We start from the raw sequence: 14,139 nt of genomic DNA on the forward strand, positions 1-14,139 counted from the left end.
AAAATTTATCTTTGGACTAAAATGTAGTCTGATAAAAAGTTAAGATAGTCTGCAGAAAGATTTAGACTGGCAAAGCCATTCAACCTTAGTAGGAGGAACTACTTTTGTTCTATTTTTATCATCTCATTTGGGAATGAATCACTGAAAACAGAAATAGAAATAGAGATGGATAAGAAAGACCTGGGCCATCTAATTCATCTCCTTGTTAGTGCAGGGAAGTTTCCTTTGACAAATGCTTGTGAGATATTATGCAGTAAAAGTCATAGATTATAACATTTCAATCATTTTGTAAGGTGACTATTTTTCGAGTTACTCTCAGCTTTGTTCTCTGAATTTCTTTTCACATATCCCTGTCATATGTGAAGTATATCTCTGTGTACACATAAATGGCTGAGAATTACAGAGATGAATGCAGATTATTTTTCTGTAATGGTGTTGAGTCTAGATGAAGTTGACTTCTCTCGTTAGGATTGTTTTTGTGACCAGCGGCACACATTTGTGAGGTCATTACCCAGAATGAATCATGGTCCAGCTTGTGACTTAGGATGGCTAAAAACTAACAGGAACCCTTAGATATCAAACATGTCCCTTGGTACCTAATGGCATAAATGCATTATTCTAATTGTGTCAGTGGAATACTTAGTGTGGGTATAATACTCGTTAAACTTTGTGGCTTTGCAGTGGAAGTAAAGGGGTGGCATTTGAGAGGAGTATTGTTCTTAAGTTCTTTGACTATTGCTCAATATCTCTGTAATCTCAATTTTCTCATAAAAATTTGTATGTTCTTTTAAAAGATTTTTTCTGTTGTGTTTCTGATTGTTGACTCTTTACATTTAGTTTTATCCTTTTAAAAATAAAATATTATTACATCAGTAGTTATTATTCTTTCAGGTTCCATGATGTTTGCAAACCTCTTAGTTGGCAGTCTTCTATATGTGCTGTTAACATTCTGCATACCTCCTCTTCCACATCATCAATAAAGATACTAACATCACTAGATCTAGCATTTTCTTTGTGCCTTCCCACCAGCCATACCCCCTACTCCCAGCTGAATGTACTCCATATAACATTATCCTTTGTTTATAGTGTTTGACATAGTTCTTAATCCAATTGAGTGTCTTCTTATTCAAGTCAATTAGTTTGGGCAAGAACAGTTCACATGAGCCAACAAATAGATTGCAGTTTTGATCTGATTTCTGAAACTTCAATTATATAACTATAGTTATTTTAGCAGTGTTTCTTTAAGTTCTTTCTCAGCAAACCAGAGCATTCATAATTAAGTACTTATAAAAAGCAACAACATAGGAATGCTAGAATGGTTTGAGACCTCATTTTTCTTTTTTTCTTTTCTTTTTTTAAATTGAGAAAGCGTCTCACTTTGTTGCCCAGGCTGAAGTGCAGTCGTGCAATCTTGGCTCACTGCAACTTCCTTCTCCCAGGTACAAGTGATTCTCCTGCCTCAGCCTCCCAAGTAGCTGGGACTAAAGGCATGCGCCCGGGTAATTTTTGTATTTTTAGTAGAGACAGGGTTTCGCCGTGTTGGCCAGGCTGGTCTCAAACTCCTGACCTAAAGTGATCCACCCACCTCAGCCTCCCAAAGTGCTGGGATTGCAGGCATGCATCACCGCACCCGGCCTGCAAGACCTCATTTTTCATAGGCTACCCATTTCCTTTATAGAGTCCTAATTTGGAATTTAAGCAGCTGCCACTTTATAATATTCACTTTTTCTCCATAGTCGAGGCGTAAAACTAGAGATCAGGCAAAAGGCCTTGGTCAGCTGTGGATACTAAGAGTAGAAGGTCACATCTGACCCAACTTTTCTTCTTATGTGTTATGGAATTCTGGCGACTACTCAACAGCTGACCCAGAAATGTTCTTCCTAGAATATATAATAAAATTGTAAAGTAGAGATTTCAAGGTTTATCAGAAATGTTAATGGACATGCTTGGATTTAGTGAAGCACACAAAAGAAGAGTCCTTTGGTCTACAATGTACATGAACTCAGCATTGCTCCTTTCCCTTTACTATGGCCAAGCATGTCCCTGAGAAGATATCATTCTCAGTCTCATCTGGTGTTCTAGGGAACCTGAAAGCCACAGGAATCACAACAGCTGCAATAAATAAAGCATCTATTCAATACAGTTTCATGCCAAATATTATTCAGCATTCTTTTGGCCTTGGTTTGATAGAAAACAGCATGGTGAACTTACTACCTCTCCTTTACTACAGTGAGCCCTAAGTATGAAAGATGTAACAATTCAAACCTGCATGTAAATAAAATCACTATTTGCATTACTTTAACATTATTAAGACAGTAACACAGACAACCAAAAAAAGTAATAAGGTCTATTGTGATTGTTGAAGAGGTATTGGAATTAACACTAGGCTTTTTTATTCTCCATAGGGAAAATAGTAGAAAAATATTTAGAATATGTGTCCATGCAAATGTGTGGGTTGGAGGGGGATTTTTAAAAAATAAGTGCTACATATGTGACAACATAAGGAAGAACATTATTAAGGAATTTCACAGAATTTTTATGTAAAGTCTTATCATACAGTATTATGATCTCAGGGATATTTTGTGATATTTACAGAGTCTTCTGAGGGTTCATTTATTCAGGTCATATTTTAAGGAGGAACTTATAAGATTCAGATCTAAAATATAATTCTGTAATATGCCCAGCTGATCCCATTAAATCCAACTCGAAAAGGAGCAGTATAATGATGTGAAGAATTCCCATTCTTTGAGTTGTTACACCTCACTTGAAATGCATTCCTTCTGGATTAAAACAGCAATTTCTCTTTGTTTCTCTTTCCAGGCTGAGGTTCAACTATGCTACCTGGAAGCACAAAGAGATGCTGTTGAGCAGATGTCCCTCAAGCTGTACAGCGAGCAGTATACCAGCAGCAGCAAGCGAAAGGAAGAGTTTGCTGATATGTCAAAAGTTCATTCAGTGGGAAGCAATGGGTAGGGAACTATTCTTTTTGTTGTTTTATTCTCACTAATCTATTTTTTCAATGATTTTCCACTGGTAGGTGTTAGGAAGGTATTTCCTCTTTAGCAAACAGACAAGGAGAAGCTCAGTAGACTAGGCATTAATGTTCTTTTCCATTTGTGCCAGAATTGAAGACTGTGGATTTCATCAGCCTCTGCCATCTAACCCAGAACTTTCTGACTCATTATTAATTTTTAAAATACAGCGTTGTGATTTTATAAGTGTTTTTGTGACTACGATGTGCCTTTAGTATTGATCTGTCTTCTTTATAAATTTTTTCCTTGTATTTGCTCTTTTTTAGGTTTCACAATTTATTTTAAAGCCTATTTAAGGACTTTTAAACACCAGAACCATGTTGGAAACTTAGAAGAACATAATTTTCCTGAATAGTGTAGAAATTTAATAATTGTTTAGAGACCATGGGCTAGCCACTTAGCTTCACATGAAGTCAACTGGAATAGACTAGCTCTTGCATTATCTATGGTATGTGAAAGGACCCAACACCTTCAGTGACCCATCAACAATTTCATTCAGCCTGAGACATACAGCTGTATTTATATTATACTAACTATTCATACTATTGAACAGTCAAGTCACATATTTAGATAATTCCAAATGACTTTTAAAATTATGTGAACGTTGTCTAAATATATGTGTATTTATATCATTGGAGCAGATAATTTTACAAAGCTAAATATATATGTGTATATATGTATATTTTTAAAAAGCGTATATATTTTTTCTTTTTTTCTTTTTTCCAGCCCAATTGTAATATTTAATAGGTGATTTTAGAGAGTAAAAGGGTAGTGATGAAATTGAATTATTTCAGAGTATTAATAATTTGATAATAGTTATGCTCATAAAAATGGAAACAGTAACCTATTTTACTTTTAGACTTGTACCAGACAACACAAAGGAGAAACTCTTCCCCAAAGTTACATTACATGTTAATAACATTATATAAACCTATGGGATGTAACTCTAGCCAAAATATTTCTTAAAGTGACAAGAGGAAAGAGGCCTTTTCATGCACTTGTTTGCATTTATTTTTTTAAAGTGCTTATAGTTCTGACTGGAACTACAATCCTCATATAAAGTTTTGGGATAAATTAAGTACACCGATGAAAAATTCTTTCTTATTGTAAAAACCCAGTGTCTAAGAATATAGGAAATAACTCCTGTATTCTTAGTCATTCAGAGTCATAATTGAGAGTCATAATTCTGTTTAGGAAATGAAAAGGGAGTTTTCAAGTTTTCACATTTACCTATTTCTATAACTTGTTGCTGTATCAGTATATTTTAATACATGAGACATATTATATATGTAGTCAATTCACCTTACTTGATTCAGTAGTCATTTATTCACCAGAGGAAAAACATAGCAGCAAATAAGAAAGAAAAGGTTAAATCTTGAAGCATGAACAATAAACTGCTTTGAGGCCTTAATGTGCTTTAATTTCTCTAAATGCCTAAATAGCCTCTGGTGTACATGCAAGCACAAACTTTAGGTCACATTTTCATGTTTTGTAAAAGCCCTGGGGTTTGAGCAGTACCACGTGCTTCTGACCCCAGATTCCAGGGACCCAACCTGAGCACTCACTCTGTGCTCCACAAATCATAAATCTGCCCTGGGAATTGCTTAGTTAACAACAAGCATTGTTCTGTGAAGTGGGAGTAGGTGAACTTGCCTGATATCCTTTGTTTATGCTCCTTGGGGTGCTGAAGGCTGTGCATTGTGCAGAAATTTAAGAGTGCACTGAAAGAAAGCCAGTTATTTAATACTAAGGACAAAAACCATATACTCCTTTCTATTTTCTGTTTACATACAGAAAAGCATTGTTTGAGAAATGCATGTGGGTGAGGTTATCTGGGGTGTCCTGCCCTTAAAACTGTCTGTTCCCACAGTCAAATCCTTAATTCTAAAGCCTTAAGAAAGTAGCTTTGTAAAATTATCTGCTCCAATGATACATAAATTTCATTAATCATTCTTTTTGTTACATAGAATGAACATTGTTTCCAATAAGTAATTGTGGGAATGGTGTGGGCTTTCAAGGATCTTCATTCCACATGCATATATCCAATACACTAAAGAGAAAATTAAGTTGGTGATACAATTCGTATCATTTTATTTCCTTCTCATGCCTACAAGCATGCTAAAAAGATTATATGTACTAATGTAGTTGAAAAATGAATAAGACTACTCCAGGGAAGACTGAGCTGCTACACTGAATGGTGATCTTAAGTTTCTGAGAATTTTATGTAACCAAAATAACTTTTAGAAATGAATATATAACCTCTTTAGCCTGACAAAAAGGTATGTATCAAGGTGATACATCACAGCTTATATAGTATACAACTATGAATTGTGTGGTTAGCAGTTATGAATATATGTGGTAGGAAGATTTCCCTGAACGTATGTGAGGCTGTATGAGTTCTAGTAAGAGAGTTTGTTCACCTGTGGGGAACAGTTGGCACTGGTTCCAGCATCCCAAAGTGGAACCATAGCTCCTGGAGGGACCTGCAATGTGTGGGTCTCCGGTGATCATCAACAGTAGCAAAAGTCAGTGCTTTTCAATTTAGGTGAAAGCACTTATCAGTTGCCTTTTTTTCATCCAATAAATATTCATTGAGGGCCTACTATGTGCATGGCATGATGCTCTGAGCATAGTTTATCAAGAACACTTACTTTCTGTATATTTTGTAAAGTATAACCATCTCTTTTTCAGATACCTTTTCCTATTGAGAGGTTATCTGACTTTATTTTTCTAATGAATTTCAAAGATTCAGTTTAATTTGCTAAGTAGTATCATTCTTGATGTCGGAACTGAGTGTAGATTAAAAACCATGTCTTTTCTTCAGTCTATGTAAAGGAGAGAACTGAGAGGCAAAGATAGAAAGTTTAAAGTGGAGCTAAGACCTCGACTCAGCACTCTGGGTCAAGAATGCAGAAGGTAATCTATAAATTCACTCTTTGCCCTCTCTGTAAGGATTTATCTGGACTCTTAATAAGCTTTTCCCCCAAATCTGGTGTTGTGCATATTCCATACTGTATGAAATTTGAACTAAGGTATCTTCCTACTATGGAGAAATGGAAGTCTTAAGTAGAGTTCATTAAAACCACACGGAAGTTTGGGCAAAACATTGCAGAGCAGGTTTAAATCAAAACAAAATTAACTCATTCATTAATTTGACAATTTTTTTTTTTTTTTTTTTGAGATAGGGTCTCATTCCCATGGCCCAGACTGGAGTGCAGTGGCATGATCTTGGCTCACTGCAGCCACAACTTCTTGGCTCAGGTGATTCTCCCACCTCAGCCTCGTGAGTCACTGGGACTACTGGGGTGGGGCACCATGCCCAGCTAATTTTTTGTACTTTTAGTGGAGACAAGGTTTCACCATGTTGCCCAGGCTGAATTTGACAAACATTTTAAAGTACCTTCTATATGTCAGGCTCTATGAAGTGCAGAGATTAAAATGGTGGAAATGAAATCGTTCCTACATTTCAGAAGCGCACAGTTTGGTAGGAGGAACCAGATCTCTGTAAACAGCGTGGAATAAAGGATTTTAAGTGTCAAGTTAGAAATATGTGTAGAGAAGAGGGGAGGGCTCATTGAAGGCAGAGCTCAATTCTGACTGTGTCAAGTAGAATTAGAGCAGGTCAGGAAAGACAGCAGAGAGAGAGGGCTCTGGAGATGGTTTTTGAAAGAGGGCTAGGTCGGCAGAAGTGCTTTTCAATTTAACCTGAAAAACACATATTGAGCACCTACAAAGACATACCACAGTCTCTGCCTTCATTGAATTTACAGTCTAGCAAGAGAGTGTGGCATGAAGCCGATACTGATCTGCGCAGTGAGAGAGAAGGGGAAATAGAGAATGCTAGGGAGCTTAGAGCAAACAGGATGAGCTCTCGCAGGCAGGGCTGCATCTTTCATGTTCACTGCACTCTCTCCAGCATCTGGCGCAGTGCCTGGCAAGTGCTAGGTACCCAGTGAATGAATGGATGCATGAATGAATAAATAAAACTGATCTGGGGCTAAAAGGGAGGAAAGGTCTGGAATCATCAGACTGCTTGCTGTTTCGTAGGACTGAAGAGGAGGATTGAAGTTAGAGGAGGTGTGAAAAATAAGGCTTTGGAAGAAGGTGAAGTCCAGAGCCAGAAGTTAATCATTGAATTCATGGTTCTTAACCGAGATAGTGCATCAGGATGACCTGTGGAGCTTTTAAGCAGAAAAAAGCCAGCCTGCCCGACCCTACTGAAAATTTTGATTCAGTAGGCAGAAGAAGATGATAGTGATTAGGTTCTAATGCTCACCACCAGTTGAGAACCATTGCTTCAGTGGTTTTCAAAGTATGGTCTCTGGACCACCAGCAGCAGTGTCTCCTAGGAATTTGTTAGAAATGTCATTTCTAGGTCCCACTTCAGACCTATTGAACTAGAATGTCTAGGGGTGGAGACCAGCAATCTTTGTTCAACAAGCATCCCAGGTGATTCTTTTTTTTTCTTTTTTCTTCCTTTTTTTTTTTTTTTTTTTTTTTGTTTTTGAGACAAAGTCTTGCTCTGTCGCCCAGGCTGGAGTGCAGTGGCGTGATCTTGGCTCACCGCAACCTCCGCCTCTTGGGTTCAAGCGATTCTTGTCCCTCAGTCTCTCAAGTATCTGGGATTACAGGTGCACACCACCGTGCCCGGCTAATTTTTGTATTTTTGGTAGAGACGGGGTTTCGTCATGTTGCCCAGGTTAGTCTCGAACTCCTAACCTCAAGTGATTTGCCCACCTCAGCTCTCCAAAGTGCTGAGATTACAGGAGTGAGCCACCGCACCCAGCCCCTCCCAGGTGAATCTAATGCTGAAGTTTGAGAAGCACCGCTTTGGGCATTAAAGACTTTTAGGTTGACAGTTAATGGAGCATGTGGAGACTAGATGGAGACTGAAGCCAGAAAGTATCAGTAAACCTCAGTGGTCCATGGGATGAAGAGAGTGAGGGAGAAGGAACCATTCTGATATCCCAGTTATTGGCTCAAAGAGAAAGAAAACAGGAATACTTGGATTCAAATGACTTTGGTGTCATCCAACATGTAATATTTATTTAGCACCTATTAAGTGCAGGCTGTGTTAGGCACTGGGGACATAGAGGCAGTGGGACACAAAAGGTGATAGGTATATGGAAATCAGGAAAACCTTCCAGAAGAAGTGTCATGGAGGATGGCCCAGGGTCAGAAATGACAACAAGGGTGTTTCTCACAGAGGGGGCAGTGTGTGCAAACAGCTAGAATCACTAAGGGATGCCCAGCATGACTAGATTGGTAGTTTGCAACAATTATCTGCTAACTGTGTGGAGAACAGATTGGTTAGGCCTAGGCTAGACAGTGCTCAGATAAGAGGCTCTTCCAGTCATTCAAATAAGAAATAGTCCCTGAGCTAAGACAACAGCAATGGAAACTGAAAGAAGGAAGCTGCATTGACAAACCTTGGTTACTGGGTAGATGGGGTTGTTGAGGGAGGGGCTATTTGAGAATGGACCTCCGTATTTCAGACTTGTGCACTCTAGGAGACAGATGTGGCATTCACTGAGGAGGGGAATGCAGAGGAAGAATAACAGGGAGGAAAAGCAGAGTATCTGAGACATAGTTCTTTCCATGGTCTCTGAAGCATCCAAGTAGAAAAACCCAGGAAGCTGAACTGGAGCTCAGAAATGTTTTGGCTTCCTCAGCCAGCATTAAGGACAGTGTGGTAACTATGGGGTAGCAGAGGCTGAGACAGCCAAGAATTTACCTTGTGGTAAACTATGCCCTCCCTGCCAGGTGAACATAACATTGTCTTTAAGGAATGCTTATTTTAAAACTATAGGTAAGCAGAACATTTTCATTTCAGTTAGAGTTTTTCCGGCTGTAATAGGCAAGAATTACAAAATAAAGACTACACCATTGAGAATTCCAGGTAGTATCTTGATTGACAGAATTGAGGAGTACAGTTGACTATTATTTTCTCTCTTAAAGCTGTAGGTAAAAAGCTCCTGATCCTAGATATAAGATTGCATTGAGTCTGCTCAGATTGCTTCCAACTACACAAATAATGTTTATTTTTAGGGGTAAGTCATGCATTCACTGCAGTCTAATTTCCTAAGAGGAGAGAGAGAAACTAGATTAAAAATTAAGAATAGAATTCAAGTTAGCTCTCTGCTACTTTTTAGCTATGGAACCTTGACTGGGACATTTAACCTCACCAAGATATGATATCTCAGTCTATAAAATGAGAATCATTATCCTAGTGTACTTCATGTTTTTTTTTTTGAGAAACGAAATGCAATAATAGGAAAATATCTAAAATACCTAGAATGCAATAAATAATATAAAAATCATTAACGAAATATTTATTTTCCAACTACTGTGTTGCAGAGAGTAGTATGAGATGCTAGCAATGAAAAAGATACATAAGACTTAATCTCCATGGTATTCAGTGTAGTGAGAGAGAGAGACATTTAGATACATCCTTATAAAACAATGGGCAGGGCTGGGCACAGTGGCTCACACCTGTAATCCCAGCACTTTGGGAGGCCAAAGCAAGAGGACCATTTGAGCCCAGGAGTTCAAGACCAGCCTTGGTAACATAGTAAGACCCCCCCCCCCACCAAACCTACCAAAAAATTTTTTAAGTATCTGGGCATGGTGGTTTGCACCTATGGTCCCAGCTACCTAGGAGGTTGAGGCAGGAGGATTGCTTGAGCCCAGGAGGTTGAGGCTGCAGTGAGCTTTGATAATGCCACTGCACTCCAACCTGGGAGACAGAGTGAAACCATGTCTCAAAAAATAAATTACTTAATTAAGAAAGGGGAAAATTTAAGATATAGAGTGTTATGGGAGTACTGAGAAGGGCTACCTAATCCAGCCTAGCTGAAAGGGGTCAAGAAGGCTTAGCGGAGGAGGGAACATCTGAGCTGTCTTAAAGGATGCATAGATTTTAGCCATTAGAAGAGGTCTGGCCGGGCGCGGTGGCTCATGCCTGTAATCCCAGCACTTTGGGAGGCCGAGGCGGGCGGATCACGAGGTCAGGAGATCGAGACCATCCTGGCCAACACGGTGAAACCCCATCTCTACTAAACATACAAAAAATTAGCCAGGCATGGTGGTGGGCGCCTGTAGTCCCAGCTACTCGGGAGGCTGAGGCAGGAGAATGACATGAACCCTGGAGGCGGAGCTTGCAGTGAGCCGATATCCGTGCCATTGCACTCCAGCCTGAGCGACAGAGCGAGACTCCGTCTCAAAAAAAAAAAAGAGGTCTGTGCAGTTCAAATGGCTTTTATTCAAGTCAGGCAATAACAAATGCTGGCGAGGATGTAAAGAAAAGGGAACCCTCATACACTTGGTGGGAATCTAAATTCGTACAACCACTATGGAGAACAGTTTGGAGGTTCCTCAAAAAGCTAAAAATAGGGCTACCATACAATCTGGCAATCCCACTGCTGGGCATATACTCCAAAGACAGGAAATCAGTATATGAAAGAAATATCTTTACTCTCATGTTTGTTGCAGCACTGTTCACAATAGCCAAGCTTTGGAAGCAACTTAAGTGTCCAGCAACAGATGAATGTATAAAGAAAATATAGCACTTATACGTGATAGAGTACTATTCAGCCATAAAAAAGAATGAACTTCTGTCATTTGCAACAACGTGATGGAACTGGAGGTCATTATGTTAAGTGAAATTCGCCAGGCACAAAAAGTGAAACATTGCATGGTCTCACTTTATTTTTGGGATCTAAAAATCAGAACAGTTGTAATCATGGAGACAGAGAAGGATAGTTACTAGAGACTGGGAAGGGTAGTAGGGCATCAGAGTTGGGGAGGTGTAGATGGTTAATGGGTTAAAATAAAACACAAAGAATGAATAAGACCTAGTACTTGATAGCACAACAGGGGGGCTATAGTCAATAATAACTTTATTGTACATTTTAAAATAAAGAAAAGAGTATAATTGGATTGTTTGTAACACAGAGGCTAAATATTGAGAGGATGGATGCCCGATTTTCCATGATGTGATTATTACTTATTGCACTCCTGTACCATAATAGCTCATGTACTCCATAAATATATATACATACTATGTACCCACAAAAATTAAAAATAAAAAATTTTAAATAAATAGAAAAAGTAGAAGAGGGATATGTAGAGGGAGGGAGAGGATTTCAGCCATAAGACAGGAACTAGGTAGGGGGAGTATCTGAATGTGTTGAAGTTTACTACAAATAGTTCGATGCTGTTGAAGCAGAAGATCATGGAGGTGATTTCTGACTCTGCTTCCTGGAATTAGAAGGATTCCAAGAGAGTTTTTAGGGACTTCCACTCCTGTGGTGAAGTTCCAGAAGATACCCCAGTCTCATCAGCTGTATGCCTGACTTCCTCTGGCTGTGGATGAAATTGGGCAATGTCTACAGATAGAGATATAGTTGAGGTTTATGCCTTGTATCTGAGAATACAGGAATAGTTCATCCCTCATCACGCAAGGGTTTAGTATAAATTTTCTTCCCAAATAGAAACAGTATATATAGGTTAATCCCAAGCACAACAGGCTGAATAAAATGAACTTTAAATTAAAATAGGATTATAGGCTAAAAGTTTGGCAGGAAAGAGGAGTTCATTTTCTTTTAGGAAAAGAAGTGCCTCTATATGGGTGTGAAAGTATATACAAATATAACATCCCCAAAGAGAAGTGATATTGACAAGTGAAAACAAATGAATCACAATTTAAAATATCACTTGATTAAAGACCAAATTTGTTTATCTAAGTTAATTAAGCAATACGATATGTCAAATGACTTTAACCAAATGAGAAGGGATATAATCACCCTGGATTTCCTGCCATGGGGTGATCTTTCTGGTTTTCTGTTGAGCAGCATGCCAAAATATTCATGATCTGTCATACTATCTCTCTCTCTCTCTCTCTCTTTCTCTTTTTTTTCTCTCTCTCTCTTACAAACACACACACTGTGACCATTTTGAATTTCTACACGGTGGGTATTTTTAGAACACTGCTACATAAAGTGTTTTCTTTTTGGTGCACACCAGCCATAAAATGATGTGCTATTCTTATGTGTGCCAATGTTGATAACAGTCTCACATATAGATTAAATCACTAGACAACCCAAAGAAATCTTATTTCCATCCTGCATTTCTACTTCCTTCCCTTGACTCTTGCCTTACCTCAGTCTAATAGAAGATCAGTGTTCAATTCAGGCCCTTTTTGCTCCTTCCCTTGTGCTCTGGAACTGTTAAATAGTAAGGTAACAATGTAGGCTACAGTCAAAAGGATTAAAATGTGCCTGGCTGCTTCCTGGATAAATGATATTCTGACCACTATGTAAGTATTTAAATAGGTCTTTCTGGACTAAAACAAAGAAAAAAATCTTACCAGTAGAAATGTATTCACTTGGGTCATGATATTACACCCCTTTAATGTGAAATAACGTTAAATCGATTGTAGACCTAGACTTCGCTAATTTGATGACATCCGTGCCAAGAGCCAACAAAAGGCAAACCAGAGAGGGAGAAGCATGCTTTTGGGAGAAGTATGACTTCAAAGTTAACAGTGTAGTCAACTAATGAAGATATATATATATATAATATAGTATATATGTAAAATATAGTGTGTATATATACACACACACACCACACACACACGTCTTTCATGATAACAATGATCAATTTTTGTACTGTTTTGAGGAGTTGATGGGGCCTATTGAAAAAAGGAGAAAGTTGCCGATACAGACAATGAGAAGGCACCTACAACAAATCTAATTTATTTCATTTTAGTATACTGAGGTTAGCTCTTTTCTTTAAAATGCATTCCTTCATTCATTTCCCTATCTCCTTCAACAAAGGATCTGAGTCAACTTACAAAAATGTTGACAGTAAAATAGAATAAATATTAGACTGAAATAATTTAGGAAAAAGTAAAGTAAGAAAATAAACAAATGTGTATGTTATGTATGTCCTCGAGAAGGGCTATGATTTGGCTATGAGCTATCCATACCCAAAGAATAAAATGAAATGTTATCTATCAGAGAATTCATAGTGTCCTATGATTAAAAATAAATCTGTATCAGATGACGCACAACTTCTTATGCTGTTGAGACCTGAGAGGAATTTCTCCTGTAGTTCTTTAAGGCAGAGACAGGTGTCTGTGATACTACACCTGTGCAAGAGAAGTCAAATCCCCAAAGCAGTTTTTTGGTGTAGGCTGCAGAAGTGATGTCAAAGCACAATTCAGTAAGAACAGTTCCGTAAGTAACTAAAATCTTGTAGTCCAAGCATAGCACTCTCTGGGTAGGGTCAGCCTCAATAAAGGATCACTTTTCATATTAATTGTGCTACCAGGCTTTTGTTAGGATTGGGCAACAGACAATTATTTACAGGTTGTTGATATATTGCCTATTACATCTTGGAAAGCTAGTGAGGCCTAGAATAGGGTAGTCCTTTTATGAAATGGTGAACTGCCCAACTCACACCAGTGTGCCATTAGGTTTGGATCCATTCCCCTCTTAACACACAAATGATAACATAGGATGGTTTATCTTTTAAAAAAATCATCTCTTTGTCTTTTGAAGTACATTTTTCCATTTGTTCTTCCAACTACTGATTTAAAAACTCTTCAGAATGTTTTCTGTTTCCCTGGCTAGAACTTAGTCCAGCATATTATCTAAAAATTTGGACGAGCCTTTGACTTCCTGATAGTGTAACAGAATCCTCTAAATACACCCAGAAATCTACACTGATGTTTCTAATGTTATAGATTATCTCGTTGGTTAGAATTTTTAATGGATTATCTTGGTGCTTTATGCTTTTTATTTCAATAATAGGTGTTGGTGGACAGATGGTCCACGAGAAAGTGGGGCCAGTTATTAACAAGTTTGTAGGCTTGATTTTATTTTTCTTAGACCTGTTCACATGTACGTAGGTATATATAAAAACTGAGGAAATTACTGCTAGAAAGAACTCCATATTCCTTTTTATTTATTAATGGCAAAGGCAGGCTGCTTTTCTCATGAGGAAGTCGCTCATGAATTTTCATTCAAAATAGTAAATTAGTGTCCACACTTTAATATGTTTAGAGTGGAAAGGGATTGTACATGCAACTGTGCATAACAGATTC

At 38.1% G+C, this 14,139-nt stretch overlaps 1 protein-coding gene across 8 annotated transcripts in view; it reads left to right on the plus strand.

Moving 5' to 3' along the window:
• AKAP6 (A-kinase anchoring protein 6) overlaps positions 1-14,139 on the plus strand; it is a 622,676-nt gene that overhangs the window by 465,209 nt on the left and 143,328 nt on the right. For all 8 annotated transcript variants that reach the window (XM_509893.8, XM_016925975.4, XM_054666458.2 and 5 more), the window contains one exon: positions 2,821-2,969. In XM_509893.8, coding sequence (XP_509893.4) covers positions 2,821-2,969 — 149 coding nt within the window. The remainder of the gene's footprint in view (positions 1-2,820; positions 2,970-14,139) is intronic.

Source organism: Pan troglodytes, chromosome 15 (assembly GCF_028858775.2).
Source record: "Pan troglodytes isolate AG18354 chromosome 15, NHGRI_mPanTro3-v2.0_pri, whole genome shotgun sequence".
NCBI classification, from domain to species: Eukaryota; Metazoa; Chordata; class Mammalia; order Primates; family Hominidae; genus Pan; species Pan troglodytes.